A 19,456-nucleotide genomic window follows, 5' to 3' on the forward strand; every position below is an offset into this window, starting at 1 on the left:
AGAAGGTCAGAAATTTGATTATTGCCAATATCATCTCAGTCGAATCCATTGCATAAGATTTTCGTAGTACAGTTTACTTAAGGTTTACCTAATGCACACCTTCAGGCTTTCTAATGTGATATGCAATTTATTTTTATTGTGTGATTTGCAATCTATACGTAAGAGTCGGGTAGATTAGGTTTACCTAATGACTCTCAGCCTTCTTAGTGCAATTTGTTACATCCATTGTGTGCTTTACAGATTATTACACATGAACATATTTGCCTAATACATACCTTAAAACAGTGGATGTAAGTTTCATTTGTCATAACAAAAACAAAAAAAAAGTATATTAATTTAACGTATATTAGTTGGAGGAGAGATTTCATCAATTTTAAAATTCTTGTAATGTTTAATAATCCAGCGGATATCATAATAATATGTACTTGTTTTGTTATTGTTTGTTCATAGAATCATGGGATTCCTATAATCATTTAGTGATGGAATGATCATTTTTTATATTTTGTTTATTAGTTGGTTATAATAATAATGTCATTATTTATTTGTTTATTTAGTGAACTCAACCATTTCTTTTTGTACAACCTGTTATAATGCAATATATGTTTAATCATTTTATTTACTATCAATAGTTGTTATCGTTTTAACTTTTAATACATACTAGTAATTCACCCGCGCGATGCACGGGAAAAAATTATGTTATTATAAATATAAATAAAAAATAGAAAAATTAAAATATTTTAAATTATTTAATATAATAATATTTTTGAGCTTCCATTGGTCAAGTATTTATTATTTTTATAGAATACAAAATTAAAATTAAAATTAAAATTAAAAAAATTAAAATATTATTAATATAATCTCTAATTATGTGCATATTCAAATAAACTTATAGAGATAATTTACATAATTACATTGATTTATTATTAATTGTATTTCATCTATATTATAATTTTCACAATACGAATAATAACTAAGATAATTACATTTGGAAAGCAAATTTTAAATTTTGTATGTGTAAATTTAAACTCTAATTGAACACATTTTTTATATGATTATATAATATATAACTATTTTATTTTTCAAAAGTATATTTTTTATATGATTATATAATATATAGCTATTTTATTTTTTAAATGTTGTTTTTTTTAATAATAAAAGATGTTGTGGCATTAATTGTAACATTAATTATTTCCCAAACCATATAGCTTTATTATATAAAGGATTTTTAAATTATTATTAATGCCTCGGTGGATAACTCAAGTGGTCAACTAACCAACGTTTATTTTTTTTTGCAGTAGGGGTGAGCTCCATTGAGAACCTGATGAGTCATTGGGGACTTAGAAGATCTCTTGTAGGCGTAAGGCGAATTCGTGGGGGTTTAGGATTAGTCTGTTTCAAAGCACCGTGAAAGAAGGTATAGGAACTTACAGGGCGTTTGGTTGAAGGGAATTTAAATTTTCTTCCAACCTAATTCCCACATAATTTCAAAGCCCACAAAATTCTCTTGTTTGGTTGAAAGGAATTGCAATTTCATGGAATTGCAATTTCCCCATTTTCATGGAATTAAAATCTCATGTCTCCCCTGTTATTTTAATTCCTGAGATTTTAGAAAGAAAAAAAAGACAGTGATAAGTCAAAATTACCCCTCTTTTTTTTTTTTTTTTTTTTTTTTACCTAAAATTAATGCTTGACAATAACAATGGACATTTTGGACTTTATACTACTTATTCTCTTTCAATTCCCATGTATACCAAACATTGGAATTGAAATTCTCAGTAATTTTATTCCTGTAAACCAAACACTAGAATTTAAATTCTCACTTTATTCTCAGTAATTCATCTCCCATGAAATTGCAATTTCTTTCCCACGTAATTCCCTCACTCCAATCAAACGCCCCGTTATAGTCCGAAGCACATCTTGCGATTGAGTAGTGAGAGGCCTCCTTTAAGTTAGGGTTCAAACTTACTATAAAAAACCAACTGTAAATGTAATTACTAATGACTAAGTAAAAGTTGGAGATAAGTCAAAACACATCAACATATTCAAATCTTAAAATATCTGCAACATTTAACAGTATCATTATAAGAGAACCAAGCTTATGAAACACATTTGTTTAGCATATAGAAAATGCCGGCTACCCTTTCATCCAAAACATCATTTTTTTTACAAGGGTGCTTATATTAATGTGCACAACTCAGGTGGGTGGGTTCTACCAGTTCAAACTGACACTACCTTGCATATGGCTTTCTCCACATTCCACAGCATAGCCTTTGTGATATGATGTTCCCAACTCTCTTCTCATTACATGGCCTTAAGATCACAACTTCAAGAACTTGGCCAGCCTAGTAGTTCGGGCATCTCCGATGGGGGAGAAAACTCCTCCATCTGAGTAAGAAGACGATGAAAAGTGCAGCGTGCTGTGCCCAGAAAGTGACGGACTGTTGCTCACCACTTCTATGACTAATATGTTTTTTTTTTTTTGTTTTTCGTTAGATGATGTGGAAGGAGAAAACTCCTTTAACATTGGAGATGCAATTACAACTGTGATCTTGATTTTGACATCTGCTGATTCCCTGCACCCTGCATTTGTGTTTTATACACATCCTTAAACAGTGAATCAAGTCTCATGGTTTGGGGAACTGGGAAGATAAATGGTGACAGCAAGCATGTGTCATGAAACTAAACATTAGTTTTCTGTATCAGTCAAGATTTCTTACCAAGGAACCTTGCTTAGATGCTTGCTCCATTAAGTAGGCAGAGGGTCTGTAAAAGTTCCCATACTTCCTTGACCAATCATCCAATCTTGAACAAATATGTTTGGAGCCAATAATATCAGACCAGAAGATGACCCCTCCCCTGTATGCCGGGAATCCCATGCCCATAACAGAGGCAACGTCAAGATCAGATGCTTTATCTGCAATTCCCTCTGAAATGATGTGGCACGCTTCATTGACAATGGGGAACAGTATCATCTCAAGTATTTCTTCATCAGCCAATCGTTTCACCTGTATTCAAAACGATGTTACGTTTTCCATTTTATATTGATGGCATGGTGAACTGGTACAAAACATGAGCTCAAAGTGCTTAGTGCTTTGAGAGAGATAGAGAGACCTCCAAGTTAATGTTGACACCAGAGAGATTCCTAGCCTCCTTAATACACTTCAGGATCAATGGATTTGGCTGGTTCCTTCCCTTGTCATCGTACAGATAAAAACCCTTGCCAGTAGATTCACCTGGAAAGTGTTATTACTTGAGAGAAAATCAGTAAAAATCCCATCAGAGTTCATCAAAGAAAAGGAACTCCTTACTTGGACAAGTACCTTCATAGTTATCTTTTAGCATGACTGGTATCAGCAATGATTTGTAGGATCTATCTGGGAAATTTTCTACAAATTTTGTGATGGTCCCAATAGCAGTCTGAAAACCAATCAGATCAATCATTCTGCAAAGATTTTTACATTAAAACCAAGAAATTGTTGATGCATTCTAAGTTTCTAATACTAATAAAAGATATTTAGGCAATCCTCTCAAAAGTATAAAAGAAAACTTAAGCATATTCGACTTGGTATATATTAAACCAAACTATTTTTCTAGAGCATCTGGCACTATGTTTAAATCTTTTAGATCTTCAATCATTTCTCATTCTTAAGAGGACAAAACAATGATTTTGAAACTGTGGACTTCTGTGTCATGTACAATGTGATAACATCGTTTTGACGTTAACTTAATCCAAAATGGCAGTGCACCTGAATGGGCCAAGTTGCATCCCAAAGCTAGCAATGGCACTATCAATCTGGTACACATCTGCACCATGTTCAGCAAGAAGAAATGCTGCTTGAAAGTATGGGACCAGCATGCGATTGACTACAGAACCTGAGAAATTTCTGAAAACTACAGGAGTTTTTCTAATCTTCCGCCCAAAATTTAATAGGTTAACAATTGCTTGAGATGATGTCTTTTCTGTACGGACACTTTCCAGGAGAGAAAAAACAGGAAGGGGGCTGCATTCAGAAAACAAAAAAGTGTTGGATAAGGAGTCATGACAGAGACATAAGTCCTCAATGAACACATCTAGTACCTGAACAAGTGGAACCCTACTATCCGATTGTGTAATCTTGTTTGAACAATCAAATTCAAATTTACACTGCTGCTGGAGGCAAATATGCAATCATGAGAACAATGTTTTTCTAGATCAGCAAAAATTCTCTCCTTTGAGGAAGGGATACCGGGCATTGCCTAAGTACGACAAAAGAAAGAAGGATAAGAAAATGTATATAATTTCATCTGGTATCTCCCTTACCAGTTCCAAGATTACTCTCCAAGCATTCTGAGCATAAAGTACTAGTTGAAGTGTTGACTATTAAGAAATCTACCTCAATGACTAGATCCATGTCTTTGAAACCCTCATAACTTAGGACACCCTTTATAAGAGAAAAGGTTTTCTTGAACTGCTCCCGAGTCGTCTTTCCCTTGTTGACATGGCTTTCCAGATTGGCTGAAAATGAAGACAAGAAAACCTGTATTTTACCGTTCTATCAAAATAACCGAATAGAGAAAAACCAAAATACGCTTGACCTCACCTTTGACCCTGCCAATCCCATTCTGCAGAGAAGCCTCAGTTTCTTCTTTCAGGACTACACGAAAATTATTCAGAACCAACACTGTTGCTATACCAGAGCCTATCAACCCCCCGCCAATTACTGCAATATTGCCAATGTTCCTCGGTGATAAGCCTATATTGGTGACCCCGGGAAGCTAAGACAAGTTTAAGCAACAAAATATAAGCAGGGATCTCAAATCATCATTCTTCTAAACTGAGAACATCAAATTTTAGCTTTAGATCATTTTCTTGACTGAGAAAAGAAGTCGTCATTTGTTGAAACCTTTTAGAAAGGGGGACAAAAAAATTGATAGATTTTGTTCAAACCTTTGAGGTTTCACGTTGAGCAAAGAATATATGGACCAAGCTTCTGCAAGTATTAGATTGCCTAAGTTCATATAAAGCTTCTGCTTCCTGCACAAAAGAACGAAGTCAACGTAATTGCACTTCGCCACTTATTTCAACAATGAGAAACGACTCACCTTCCATAATCCATCACGAGGACCACAAACTATGCCGTGTTCAATAACATCAATGCAAACTGAAAGGTGAGTAAGACTTGGGCTTAGTTTCTGGATCTGATCTCTAGCGGACTTGAGTATTATCCTCGCTTTTGCAAGGGGCACTAACTTGTCAGTCCTGTAAAGACTAATCATTTGTGGTCTTCGAGACTCTAGTATATCCAAGGCCCACTGACGAGCTGTTCCAAGCAACCTATCAGCTGGAGCTACAGCATCAACGAGGCCTGCAGTTAGAGCTTCCTCTCCATCTATTCGCTTTGACATCTAGAGGAAGAAAGGAAAGGGAAGGGATAAGTTGGACTTCCTAATAATTTAGATCTGAAGTTCAAAGAATAATGCATATTTGTCTCAAATAAGGTGATGGCTACAACAGCAGATAGGGTGGACATGAAACAGCCACATAATTAAAGAGAAATTTCACATCTCCTATGAGTAGATGACTCAAAGTGTTTGAATGCATGTATGTTCTATGAAACAAGATAGACAAAGAAGGCAAGGAAATAAAACCTTGCAAGGGGGATGGAGAAGGCATGAGAAAAGAGCTTTGAACTATACCAATATCATATCAAGAGCCTTAGAAAGGCCAACCAAGCGAGGAAGCCGCTGTGTTCCTGATCCAAAAAATTTGCTTGAGTCCAGTTCAGCAAGATATCTATAAATCATAAAGAATCATATATATATATATATATATATATATATATATATATATATATATATATATATATATATATATATATATATATATATATATATATATATATATATATATATATATATATATATATATAGAATGTGACACTATCAAACACCTATGACCTTGGACCTGTACGTATAAATTTTAATAGTTCGCCACAGTGCACGCCTATCTATAAAATCAAATGTAGAGAGGCAAACAGCCAAACACAGTAGATTAAATATTATGCATGGGAAATAGTTATTGCACCTCCAAGTCCAGGAAGAATCCCATACTGAAGTTCTGGAAGACCCAATTTTGCTGCAGAAGTTGATATGCGGGCATGGCAGGCCTAATGTTGTAGACCAATAATATATCATTAAAAGCACATCTACCAGCCAAGTGCAAGTATTAGGAAAAGTAAAGTGGAAGAGAAGGGGAAGGGATGAACATATTTGTTTTTAATTGAAAAGAATTGTTACTTACAAGTGCAATCTCAAGTCCACCACCTAAAGCTAGGCCTTCCACAGCAGCAACTAAAGGCTTGCTTGCAGCTAAGATGCAAAAAAACACCATCAGAGAGATGATCATTGTGAATCAGCTATATAAAATACATTCCATTTAAAACAAGATAGTCAAGGTGTTCTAAGTACATTTACCTTCCAAAGTGTCAGTGACAAATTCTAAAGACATGAAGCCAAGGTCCTTCCTTTCTGTTTTGAAATGAACCCCTTTATACACATTGGACTATTGGAGCTTACGTTTTCCATATTATAGAAAAAAGTTTTAACAATTCTTACTCTTTTTCCCTTGGCTTACACCAAAGGCCGTCACGTCAAAGCCTGCCGAGAAATATCCTTCGGAACCTGCCAAGTCAAATTCAAGATTTAGGGTTTACAGGTGAATACCCCTCTGGCTTCTCATTTAGTTACCAAATTAGAATACTCTTTCGAGCATACCAATCAAAACTATTGCTTTCACATCATCTCTCTGTACGGCTTCCTCTACGCTCCTTTTTAAGCTGAGTAACACTTAAAACACCGAATGGATAGCATTTCAGAAACTTTAAAGCTAAAGAATTTGGAAGAGAAAACAGTGAGGAACCAGAATTTGATCCGTCGAGAATCAATAAAGTTCGAAGTTAATGGGTAAAAGTACCGTTAACTGAGAGTAAATTGAGAGGTGGATTGTTGATGGTGATAACGGCGACGCCGTCGTCTCCGACCTCCATCAACGTTTTTCCGTTCATCTCGCCGGCCAATTGCAGTTGAGCATCTCCCACTGCCAGTACAGTTGAGCAACCGGACGACGGTATTTTAACTGCCGCGGTGGTTGTTGTAAATTCTTCGCGCCATTATGGATTCTATAGTCTCAGGCCCATAATATAGGGAAAAGCCCATTAATAGAAGAGATTACGCCCCATCATAAGTCACCCAATACGGCTCAATAAAACTGGCTTTCCGGACCATAACTTCTCAATTGTATATTGTGCACCAGGGCGCACAGTAATATCATTTCTATAAGTTGTGTGAGAAATTGACGCGAGATACTATTCTGTCTGTCTAATTTTGTTATTTTTTTTTTAACACTTGTGTTTATGTAGATTCTAGGAATAAGGGTCAAATAGGAACTGCACACAATAATGCAATTAGGCCACTGAATCTAAACAAAAAACAATTAGGCCTCTAAACTAACCAATTTCTTTCAATTAGTCTAATTTACAGGTTTTGCAGGTTAGTAACAGGTCACCCAAAAACTTAAAATATTTTAAAAAATTATTATTTAAAAATAATAAATTAAAAGATATTTATTATATAAAAAAAAAAGTTTCTTCGTCTCCGGCCATGGAGATGAAGATTATCTTCGTTCGCTAGGGATGGCAATGTGCCCCGTCCCTGATGGGGATCCCCGATCCCCACCCCGAAAAAGATGGGGATGGGGAAAATTTTCGGGGAACGGAGACGGGGACGGGGAACATTTATGATTCCCCGTCCGGGACGGGGACGGGGACGGGGACAACCCTCCCCGCCCCGCCCCGCCCCGTCCCCGAATAATTATATATATATATATATATATATATATATATATATATATATATATATATATAGAGAGAGAGAGAGAGTTAATTACATATATAAATATAGTACACTGCCTTTTTTTAGGATTAGTACTGTTAGTATAAGTGCATACATATATAAATATAGTACACTGTTTTTTTTTGAGGATTAGTACACTGTTAGTATAAGTGCAATGCTAACAGTACATTTAAAATTTTTATTAAAATTTAAAATTATTTAACATTTTAACAAAAAATTAACGGGGAATGGGGAATTCCCGTCCCCGCCTAATTCCCCACGGGGACGGGGATGGGGACGGGGACGGGGATGGGGACGGGGTAGCGGGGACGGGGACGGGGAGTATACTCCCCGCCCCCGCCCCGCCCCGTTGCCATCCCTATCGTCCGCGGCAGAGAGGAAGAAACGCTTTTTTTTAAAAAATATATATATATTAATTTATTATTTTTAAAAAATATTTTTAATTTGTTGGGTGACCTGTTAGTAACCTGCAAAACATATAAATTAAACTAATTGAAAGAAATTAGTTAGTTTAATGGTTTAATTGTTATTTTTTAGGTTTAGTGGCCTAATTGAATTATTGTGTGCAGTTTGATGACCTATTTGATCCTTATTCCTATATTCAATTAAGAGTTTATGTGTATGTTAAGAACACGGATTGCAAACTTTATAGCTAAAATGGCAACGTCTGGGTAATTTATCTACAGGCATTTTCAGTCTCTCTCGAGGATGTCCGTGAGAACTTGATGGGTGTTTCGCGAGCTCGAAGAGTCACCATGGTCGATGGAGGAGCACTAAGTTGTCTTTGTTATGTATGGGGTATACCGTATACCCCTCCTTTTATTTCCAAAAAAAGAAAAAAATACTGTCTCTGAATAATTGGTGATTATAATTTATAACGTACCATATAGCAGTGCTACCCCGGCCCACCCCCTCTACGAAACTTCCTCTCCTCTTTCCTAGCTCTATCTGCAACTCTCTGCAACCGCCTTGTTTTTATAAATATGTAAGTATAGGAGGCATACGTACTGCACTGCACTCAATTCGTATCTTGAGGCCGGAAGCCATGGATGACAGCTCAATTAGAGAGTGTTGCAAATCTTCAAACTACGTCTTCACCGGAAAATTCATGTTAATCTCTGTAGTTGTTGTTGTGTTGGTTTGTGTTTTCTTAGGTTTCTTCCACGTGTTTGCACGGCGCCGCCGCAAACTGGGTTTCCTCGAAGACTCCAGTGACGCCGTCGACGGTGCTAGCGCTCATGGACTTGACCCGTCTTCACAAGAATCCCTTCCGACGACTTCTGTCCATTCGTCGGCGGAAGGACGCGACGGCCGTCCACATGAATGCTCCGTGTACTTGTCGGAGCTCAAAGATATTGAGACGGGTCGGGTCTTGCCCAAATGCGGGCATTGCTTCCTTCCATGCTGATTGCAGTGGACTATGGTTTACATAAGTGTGTAAATTATACTTAAGATTTTAGTATATTAAAAATATACATTATATTAAAAAAATTATATTATTTGTATAATATACATTCATTCGGTCTGTAGGAATATATATGTTAATTGTGTAGAGTTGTATCTATAAGATTGTGTCTTTTAAATCTGTATATATTTGTCTGTTGTTTTTTTATTGAGACATGAGAGTAATACAATAAATCCTTCTACACCTTTTTCGTTTATAAGAACTTTTTATTATGATTCACACAGTGAAAACACAATAATTTGGCGATTGCATTGATATGTGGTTCCGATCTCACACTAACTGCCCGCTGTGCAGATCAGAGCCCAGATTCTGCCATTAAAAACCCCGGTTTAGCTCCTCAATCAGACGGGACTGGAATTGAAACCGGAAGCTTTTGACGTTGAATCGAATTCGAGTTTCCCTCCGATCCGTGCCAAATTAAAGCGGAGAAAGCGGTGGGGCTTGCTTCAATTATCCTCTACAACAAAGTCAATTCCGTCGTGGTTACTGACCGGAGAAAAGGAATATTATTGACTGGTAGGGACAAGCAGCCAAGCTGCAAATATTATTGATGTGATGTGATTACTGATTAGATGTCAAAAAGCAAATGGTGTAAAAATCTTTGTCGGTATGTAAATCATAATCTGATCTTTGCCTCTTTTGGATAAAAAAATCCACCTTTTTTTTTTTTTTTTTTTTTTTTTTGAAACAGCCAATCCACCTTTCTAAACATTATATTACTTCAACTACCTGTTTACGGGCAAATGATCAGCAATAATACTGTGGACTGCCAAAGCTTTATGGATCATGGTCTAAAAACGGTGCCGTGTTTCTTTAAGTAAAGAAACGACAATCGTTACAACTTAATGGAGCGCGTTTTTTTTTTTTTTTTGTATTAATTACTAAACGAAATTACAATATATTTAAATTGACATTGCTTCACGTATTATTTTTATATTATTAAATGAAATTGCAATTAAATTGAAATGAAACCGTTGGTTTTAGGATTTTTGAACCCAAAAAGGTCCAACACAACCGTAGTTGGTGGATTCACCGTAAAAATAAAGCTACTAAAAGATAGATAATTGATATGAATCTGGTACTTTTATTTGCACTTTCTAGCGACTCTCTGCCGGAAGAAGCTTACCTTTACATTCTCAAAAGGGGGCCTATTTATAGGTAGCCTCCTTTACTAGTTTAAATAGGGATAATAAAGTGGTTTAATGGTGCTTATTAAGGCTAAGGACCGTTGGGCTCATGGGATGCCGTTACTAGGCCTCCCAACGGCCAGGTTGACCACGCATTAAAGGCGGCCTCTTAATGGCAACGGTCACCTTGTTAATGTTATTATTATATCATGTTATTATTATAGTTTGTATTTATGCGGTATTTGTTTAGTTGACTAAGTGAGTCTATTAGTTAGGAGTTGTTAGAGTTATATTAGCTGATATACTATGTATTCTCTTTCTGTTGAAACTGAATGAAAGAACTTCTCTAATCTGGTACCAGTCAAGTTAATCGCTTCTCTCTCTATCTCCACCGCAAACGTTTCCCTCCCTCACCGTTCCCTTCAAGCCATGTCGACTAACTCCTCAGAACAGACGGTTTCCGCCGCCGGATCTCCGTCGACCACCGCCCCCAACCCACTCGCCGGAGCTCACCATTACGTATCAATGAAGCTTACCAACCGGAACTTCCTGTTCTGGCGTACGCAATTGATTCCGTTCCTCCGAGGCCAAGATTTGCTTGGTTACGTTGATGGCAATACCCCGTGCCCACCGGCGACCATCACCGATGCCCCCTCCTCTGGCGAGTCATCAACCAGTGCAGCAGCTGCGATCCCTCTCTCAAATCCGGCTCATAAGGCATGGGTGCAACAAGATCAATCGATCCTCTCACTCCTCATCTCCTCCATGTCGGATGAAGTGCTGCACTTGGCCGTTGGCCGGGACACTGCTGCGGACGTTTGGCAATCAATCACTGCCGCCCTTGGTTCCTCCAATCAAGCCCGGTGTCTCAATTTGCTAGGACAATTCCAGGCGTTACGCTACGGCAACTCCTCGACGGCGGATTATTTGGGGCGAGCGGAGCTCCTTGTCGAGTCCCTAGCACAGGCCGGTCGTCCGCTGTCGTTGATGGAATCTGTACGTGTTCCGGGGCCTACGTCCGGAATTCAAGGCCATGGCCGCGTCACTCACTGCCTCGGGCGCTCCGATGATGCTACCTCATCTCTCAGATTTTTTGCAGGCTCACGAGTTTATTCTCATTGATGACTACCCCGCGGTGACCGACGCGGGTGGCTCGCCCGCGACCATGTTTGCAGGTCGCGGTCGCGGCTCAAGTGGCGATGGCGGCCGACAGTCTCACAATCAGCAATGGCGTGGCAGTCGTGGTGGACGCGGTGGCCAGAGTCGCGGCGGCCGTGGCGGACGAGGATCGCCGAGATGTCAAATTTTCCGCTCCCATGGACACACAGCCGTGTACTACTACAAAAGATACAATACGTAGCCGCCAACGCAGGCTCATATGGCCATCTCCGGGGAAGCTCCGGCGTCAGTTGCGTTAACTCCGACGGACGGGTGGTATCCGGACACTGGCGGAACCGCGCATGCTACACCCGATGCCGGCATGATGGCTCTATCCGAGGAATACGGCGGCCTCAATGTCCTACGAGTCGGTAACGGCGCAAGTTTGGTGATTTCGCGAATTGGTCATGCATCAATGTAACACCCCATTTTTCTTAAACTTAATTACAATTCTAAAACCACAATTAATATAAACTAAGCAGCGGATAAACAACTTAATAAGTAAAATAGTGGGAATGTCAGTGCCACAACCACCACTCCGTGGTGATTGCACAAGCTAAGGATGGAACTAAAACAATAAATCAAACTAACATTCATATTACTTAATTAAATGTCGTAAGGGGAAAAACATAAAGCAATTCTCAAGGCAAAGAACACAAATCATACTACTGTGAAGCAATTTCATCACAAAATCCACCATAACATGCTCATTTCTAAACCAAATTCAACGAAATCAAAACCAAAACGTGCGTCAAGACGATCCCGAGGTACCGAGCCACAAGGGCCCGTGACACCTGACCCGAAAAGACACGTAGCTGAGCCACAAGGGCCCGGCCACTGCACATAATCAACTCAGGGACCAGAGGACGGGGCTCCTCATGGCCCGCCCCCCCTCAAGCCGCCACAATGCCGGACCTAGGCAACGGCCCTCTCCTAAGGCCGTGCCCTAGGCCTGGTTGGCCATGGCTATAGCCAACGGCTCCCTTGATGGGCCATTGGCTAGGGCCGTTACATTTATCTGGTGCACACTGTGTGTACACTAGATGGTCCATTTCATCTGCAAATCAGCCCCAAGCAATTCCAACACATTCCAAACATTATAAACACATCATAGACAAGTAATAGATCATTCCTGAGCTCAAACACATCAAAAATCTAGCATTTCTACTCATTTCTATCTAAGAAACTAGGCTTCACATAGCCAAAATTCGAAGAGGGAGTCCATGAGGTTATACCTTTGTAGACTTCTTCTCTTGTTCTTCTTCCTTGTGTGGATCTCAGCCTCCACTATACTCATACACCAATCCATTCACCACCTAGGCACCTCAAAGCAACCACAAAAGCTAGGCCTAAGTATCTCAAAGATTGGGAAGCTAAAGGAACATAACTCAAGAAGCAAAATGAAGGGATAATGGATGGAGAATAGCTTACTATGAATGTTTTCTTCTACCAAACTTGGCTTGGAGAGGCATGGGGAAATAAGATCAGAGAACAATGGAGAAATAGGGTGGCTTTTATAGGGTGCAAAACCCTAGGAAATTCCCTTATGATTGGTTGATGGCAAAATGGTAAATAGTTAGGCTAGAAGATGGAATCAGGCAAGTGAGATATGGCTTCTAGTGGTTCACCAAGCTTCATGGACCAAGGTCTAGAGGGGTGGTTTTAAATAGATTAGGGGTCAAAATGAATTTTTTCAAAGATGATTTCTAAACAAACACTTGGTTCAGATTTCTCCCGATCTCACTCATATTGGTTTCTCAGTTTAAAAACTTGGTACGTGAAGTACCCGAAAATTTAGAATTTTGGAATTAAAATAAGTTTTGGTGTTGAATTAATTTAAAAAGTACTCAAAATAATTTATTCAAACACCAATTTATCGCAAAATTTTTTAATGGAGTGAAAATGACTACTTTGGAATTTCTAAAAATTGAATTTATAAAATTAAATTTTGGGTTGTCACAATCAATCTCATGTAATTCTAAGCCTTTGCGTTTGTCCAATATTCTACATGTCCCGAGTGTTTCGGTCCCTCTATTATCTATGCATAAATTTACTAATGAAAATAAGGTTTTCTTTTAGTTTCATAATAATTGTTTCTTTGTGAAGGACTCCACAACCAAAGCAGTGCTAATTAGAGGTTCCACGGCGGGTGGCTTATACAAACTTCCGGAGTCACAATCCCAATTTGCGTTTGTTAGTTCCTGGGCCACTCCCACGATATGGCACAGCAGACTGGGTCACCTGCACAGTTTCGTCCTAAATAAAGTCTTGCAGAATTGTCCGGTCACGTCAAATAAAACCAAACCTATGGAGTCGTGCACAGCTTGTCATCTCGACAAATCTTCGCGTTTTAAGTTAGATAGGGTTCCAAATACTAGTTCAAATGTTCTAGATTTATTGTATACAGATATTTGGGGACCTACACCTGTAATCTCAAGTACTGGTTGTCGTTATTTCTTGTTATTTGTAGACGACTATTCACGGTTCTGCTGATTTTATCCGTTACGGGTAAAATCAGATATCTATAAAATATTTGAGTCGTTTCGTGTGTTGGTAGAACCCCAGTTTTCACGTTATATCAAGTCTATACAATCAGATTTAGGGGGTGAATACCGTAAGCTTCACAATATATTCCAAACACTTGGTATAAATCATCGCTAATCCTGTGTCTATACGCATGAACAAAACAGCCGAGTAGAGCGCCGCAATAGACATATTGTTGAAACCGACCTAGCCCTACTCGCCAAGGCAAAGTACCCCTTCAATATTGGGACTACACCTTTGAAACTGCAACCTGTTTAATCAACTTTCTACCATCATCAACCATAAACTTTGAAAGTCCCTACTCTCGTCTATACAAAACGTCCCCCTCATACACGTTTCTACGAGTGTTCGGGTGTCGGTGCTACCCTTATCTTCGTCCATATAATCGGCACAAGATAGAGTATCGCTCCGTACCGTGTGTCTTCCTAGATTACCCTCTGTCATTTAGGATACCGATGCATTGATCCAATAAATGGAAAAACCTATATCTGTCGTCATGTCCGATTTGACGAGACTGTTTTCCCTTTTTCTAAAGGGTCTCCGACACATGCTCCAACACCGCCGCCCGTGCCATGGCCAGCTGGGCCCATAGTACCGTTGGACCACAATGCATTATGGACAGTATAATTTGCTACAAATGATTCTATAGACCCGGGTCCACTTTGCAAGGTAGATTCGGGTTTAAAGATAAATAATTTATCTACTAAATATTCATAATTTATCTTTTAAAAATATATAATTTGTGATGATCTTGTATTGTATTCACAAAATTAACAAAACTTAGAAACACAATTTATATTTTAGAAGTTCAAAATTATAATACTAAAAATACACAATTTAAAACTAGGGTCTACCTTGCAAGGTGGACCCTGGTCCATGGTATAACAACTGTTGTTTACGTAACAATTGTAATACCACGGATTAAGTATACCTTATATTGTGGACCTGATCTAATTAATATATTATGTGTATACAGTTAACAAATAAAAAGAAAAGTTTATTATTTGTGTACATAAAATACATTATTTGAATATTGAAAGTGCATTATTTTGTATACTATCAAAAAATGTACATTCAGTACACAAATAATATACTTTAAATATATTTAAAATGTACCTTGTATTTTTTTTTTAAAAAAAAAACATTATTTGAGTATGGGAAATAAGTACACAAATAATATACTTTTTGTGGTCTACACGGCCACACAACATTGTGTAGAATATGATCCACATAAAAATTTGCAGCAGTTAACATATCACATGTATCTTTGTTATGCATGTCATTTTAGACTATTGTGTACCTTGCTTCATAGTATAATTTATCGTTTAATGTACACCCTCTATAGAGAAAGTCATAGGCCCTGTGTGGTAAAAAATTGGCTTATAGGTCAATTTTGACTTGTTTGATTTAATTAAAATATCAATACAAGTGTTTGGTTAATTAGCTTTTTGCAACTCCAAAATGCTAAAATTCAAAAAGCTACTCCAAGCAACCTTTTCAATTAGCTTTTTCAGAAAAGAAATTATACCCAACAACTATCAGCTAACAACTAATTTACCAAACACTTTTTTTTACAATCAGCTAATGTTATCAACTAGTTATACCTTCTAATTAACACAATCAGCTAACAGCTAACAACCATTTACCAAACATGGCCATAATGTTTTATTTGTAAATTGAATTTCAACATGCATATATATCATGAATTAAGCTAGGGGGAAAAAAATTGAATTCACTTGTATAATCACCAAACAAGAAGTTCCTTGCGGAGGTTGTGTACATTGTGTACATATATATTATTGGTATGGCGGAACAATATAATATAATAATTAATTATCCTAAAGAACAAGAAAAAAACAAATAGAACACAGATTAAATTGATGGTATATTGTTATGAATGTATGTGAAGCTGGAGAATTAAATTAGTTACGCTGTTGGCCTGGGTTCATAGTAAGCCACTAAAGTATGGAACTCCGGTCTGCGGCAACCAGTCATCTCCGAACAAGAAATTTGCGACGGTGAAGTTTGCGGCGTCGGTGGCGTTGATTACGTGGAAACCCAGCCATTTTACTCTGGCACTGGTGTTGGATCCCGGGCCGGTGTTGTTGAACTCCGCATAGTACGATGTATTGAGCGCGAAGTCTTCCGACCAGATTTGCCAACCTGCGGGATTTATGAAACCGTCCATGAACGACTCCATGTACACCGTCCTGGAGTACTGCTTCCATGGGCGGCCGAGAAAAGTGTTGGTGGTGCCGTTGCTGGTGGCCAAGTCGTCGGCGGGTTTGATGGTGCAATTGAGGATTGAAGTTCCGGTGTTCTGGTTGGGATCCGTTCTTCCCTGAGCGGTTATGGCGTTGAACTGACCGGACATGGGTAGGCGCGGGTAGAGGTTGCAGTTCTGGAAAACGGCGGCGGCGTTGCCGAATATGAAGTCCACGGTGCCGTAAATGTCGCATTCTCGGTAGAATTGTCTCAGAGAATGTGTGTATAGTGTGTCTTGGTACCCCTCGAAACTGCAGCTGTAGAATGTGGATAAATCCGCGCCGTTCCGAACCGCCACCGCCTGGTGCTTTATCGCCCCCGCCGTATTCCGGAATGTCATGTTCACGCCGACAAATCCTTGTCCGACCACCGCTGTAAAATGAGATATTAACATGATTATTTATGAACTTATTACTAATTAATAAACTAGTACCTTCTAAACTTTTTAAAAATTATCTTTTGATTTGTCTTTAAAGAATATAGGATGCATGTAAAAAGTTATGAGATTATATTATACTTACCAAATGAGTAAGAATTGAAAGTAGTCCAGCCATCAACATAGCTGTGATTTCCGGTGATGATGGTCTGGTTAATGCCGTCGCCGATCATCATCAAGTATTTCTTGTTCTTGGCAATGGAGACGTATTCCTCGTACACGCCGGCAGTCACGTATACGAGGAAGTAGCCGCCGTCGGACAGAGTGTTGTTGGGAGCAACGGCGACGGCGTCATTAATGTTGGTAAAATTTCCACTCCCGTCTTGACTCACAACCACAATATCGGTCACCAGAACCTGGTCTGCTTCCTGAGTTTGCAGGAGCTTTCTCCGGCTAACTCGCTCGAAAATCGCCTTCGTCCGTTCCGACATCTTCAGCGGCAACCGCCCGTTCCGGAACCCAAGCTGTTTCTTGGTCGGCCGCCAAGCTCCGGCAGCGGCCTTCTTCTTCCTCGGCACCCACCCTTTAGTGAACAGAGCCAGAGAAACACTAAACAGCCGGGTGTCGTTCGCCAGCGGCGCCACAATCCCATTCCTAACGCTCCAAGCTGAAGACGTCGCCTGCAGGCCGTCTATACACGTCTGCGTGTTCGTGAGAATGGCGCTGAGCAACGTTTGCACGTCGTCGGCTTCCAACACCGGGAGATACCGGGAAGTCCCGTTGACGGTCTTGAAAGAACTGGAGAGATAATCCATGTTTAATCCGGCAAGGAACTCGCAATCCTTGAGAGCTCGAACGGCGGTGGTGGTTAACGACTTGGAATTGCGGAGGTACTTCTGGATCAAGGAAAGAAACTTGCGCGCAGCTGATAAGGATTTGCGGACGGAGAATCGGCCATAGTCGTAGACATTGGAAGAAGAGTTGTTGCTGGGGAGAACAGTTTGACAGTAAGATGGGTAGGGAGTAGACTTACAAATGGTGGATGCCGAGACATTTCTTGACGGCGCCGGAGCATCTGCGGCGGCGGCACGACATTGAGAAAACCATATCGGAAACGCAACAAGAATGCAGCAAAATACGAGGAAATAAGGCTTACAATGTTTAGCCATGTTATCCTATGAAATGAAGAGTGTTTAATTAGTGTTTACAATGGTTGAGGTAAGGTATGATACTTAGCTTGTATATATATAATGTAAGATCCAACAATGGAGTTTTGAAGCTGGGCATGGAGAATTGGAAATAGTCAACCAATTGGATTGTTGGCCATTCTTCAAAGCGCGTAGATCTCGATTTTATTTTTTTTTAAAAATATATATATTGGGATGCTTGAATTCAAGCTAGTAGCATTATATTTATGCATTTCTGGGATATGATATATTCTTCTCCCAAACTTGGGAGACAACTTGTTTGTGTTTCTTGTACGTGTCAGAGGTACTTTAATCTACAACGTGCTTAGTTCAATCCATTTAAATCTGTGTATTCACAAGTGTAATCTCTATATTTATATAAGGTGTGAACCAGATGCGGTGAGTTACGTTGTTCAATTAAATTAGATATTTAGAATTTCAACTCACTAAGTTAGAAAGTATCTACCTTCTCTGGAAAAGTTGAATCCCCAACTTCAAAGGGTTCCCTACACTCCAGTTCAACAGAGCATTTAAGAGAATATAAATCACGGTGTTTCAATGACTCAACAGACAAGACTAGATGCCGGTGGGTATAAGGAATCTGCCTAGAAATTAAAGTATCTATATTACCACCTATATATATGAGTGTTTTGTCAGAATTTGAAGTTCTAGAAGTGATTTATTAATAAGAAATAGTTTCTACTACTTTTACTGCTGATTAAAGGAAAATTAGCATGGACAGTCAACGGCTTTGTAGCACATGCCAACTGGGTTACATATACACACTTTAATGATGAGAAAAGGGCGGCAAGAAACTGCGCTGGTTTCTCTCAATAAGTACGTAATTAGGATATACTTAGCTAATGAATGTTCAACATTGGACATTAAATTATTCGCTATATGAGTTACCATGCATGTTAAAGTGAGTTGCGGTTATGCAATGAAGTCATCAAAATGTACGCGTCTTCCTTACCGGCTTGAGGAGGTCGGGAGATGTAACGTCAAGGGAGTCCACAATAGAGTTTGACATGTCGCCTAACTAAGCTATGCTGACGAGTAGTGACTAACCGGTCGTCTATTTTCACCAACCAGCACATAACATGTCATACTCACTTGACACAAGCAATTATATCCGAGAGCGTAAATATAGGTGAGACTTGTCATGTTAGTGTACAATAATTTATGAGTAGTAATATTAGCATTTATATATGGATATTATTGTTCAATAATTTCGACGTACCCCTAGCTACCTAATTTTGGACTGCATATCACTACTTTTTTGCAAATTAAAGTAATATTGAATTGAATGTTATGGGAGTAGTTTGAATAGGATTAGATTTATGTTTTATGGTGTTTTTGTGCCAGCTGCGTCGCATGATTTGATTAATTAAGGATTCCGGTCAACACGCTAGATAGGCACTGCCACCGTCGTCCGTTTGTACAT

General features: G+C 38.9%; 2 protein-coding genes and 1 long non-coding RNA gene across 6 annotated transcripts; 1 reads left to right on the forward strand and 2 right to left on the reverse strand.

Annotated features, from left to right (window-relative positions):
• Positions 1-2,045: 2,045 nt before the first annotated feature.
• Positions 2,046-7,144, reverse strand: LOC109191370 (glyoxysomal fatty acid beta-oxidation multifunctional protein MFP-a-like). Of its 4 annotated transcripts, none has more exons than XM_019342010.1 (18): positions 6,953-7,144; positions 6,754-6,825; positions 6,595-6,660; positions 6,454-6,525; positions 6,281-6,348; positions 6,065-6,146; positions 5,677-5,732; positions 5,083-5,385; positions 4,928-5,014; positions 4,581-4,755; positions 4,374-4,495; positions 4,079-4,236; positions 3,747-4,001; positions 3,321-3,442; positions 3,112-3,233; positions 2,718-3,005; positions 2,519-2,580; positions 2,046-2,467 (listed from the first exon to the last, which is right to left on the reverse strand). In XM_019342010.1, exons 1-17 carry the CDS (start codon positions 7,041-7,043, stop codon positions 2,536-2,538), a joined length of 2,184 nt encoding a protein of 727 aa, XP_019197555.1. In that variant the 5' UTR covers positions 7,044-7,144; the 3' UTR covers positions 2,046-2,467; positions 2,519-2,535. The 4 variants fall into 4 exon arrangements, with proteins under 4 accessions (XP_019197555.1, XP_019197556.1, XP_019197557.1 ...); XM_019342011.1 differs by having other exon boundaries at positions 2,046-2,444; positions 2,492-2,580; positions 6,454-6,507; positions 6,953-7,143; XM_019342012.1 differs by having other exon boundaries at positions 2,046-2,444; positions 2,492-2,580; positions 6,086-6,146; positions 6,953-7,143.
• A 1,604-nt stretch (positions 7,145-8,748) lies between these two features.
• Positions 8,749-9,987, forward strand: LOC109191371. The gene is made up of 2 exons (XR_002055905.1): positions 8,749-9,323; positions 9,650-9,987. It is a non-coding gene; the product is annotated as an uncharacterized LOC109191371 (long non-coding RNA).
• Positions 9,988-15,901: 5,914 nt separating this feature from the next.
• Positions 15,902-18,094, reverse strand: LOC109191216 (probable pectinesterase/pectinesterase inhibitor 7). Its single transcript, XM_019341800.1, has 2 exons — positions 16,971-18,094; positions 15,902-16,821 (listed from the first exon to the last, which is right to left on the reverse strand). The coding sequence occupies exons 1-2, from the start codon at positions 17,992-17,994 to the stop codon at positions 16,130-16,132; spliced, it is 1,716 nt and encodes a 571-aa protein (XP_019197345.1). The 5' UTR covers positions 17,995-18,094; the 3' UTR covers positions 15,902-16,129.
• Between the last annotated feature and the right edge of the window lie 1,362 nt (positions 18,095-19,456).

This window comes from Ipomoea nil, unplaced genomic scaffold, assembly GCF_001879475.1.
Source record: "Ipomoea nil cultivar Tokyo-kokei standard unplaced genomic scaffold, Asagao_1.1 scaffold1619, whole genome shotgun sequence".
NCBI lineage: Eukaryota > Viridiplantae > Streptophyta > Magnoliopsida > Solanales > Convolvulaceae > Ipomoea > Ipomoea nil.

Excerpts from the sequence above, each read along its gene's own strand:
- LOC109191370 (XM_019342010.1), bottom strand. The coding sequence starts at position 7,043 with ATGAACGGAAAAACGTTGATGGAGGTCGGAGACGACGGCGTCGCCGTT. Across the intron at positions 6,349-6,453 it reads TGTCACTGACACTTTGGAAG|CTGCAAGCAAGCCTTTAGTT; the intron begins GTAAATGTACTT and ends TTTGCATCTTAG. Across the intron at positions 5,733-6,064 it reads GATTCTTCCTGGACTTGGAG|GAACACAGCGGCTTCCTCGC; the intron begins GTGCAATAACTA and ends TTTTTGGATCAG.
- LOC109191216 (XM_019341800.1), bottom strand. The coding sequence starts at position 17,994 with ATGGCTAAACATTGTAAGCCTTATTTCCTCGTATTTTGCTGCATTCTT. Across the intron at positions 16,822-16,970 it reads TTTCAATTCTTACTCATTTG|CGGTGGTCGGACAAGGATTT; the intron begins GTAAGTATAATA and ends CTCATTTTACAG.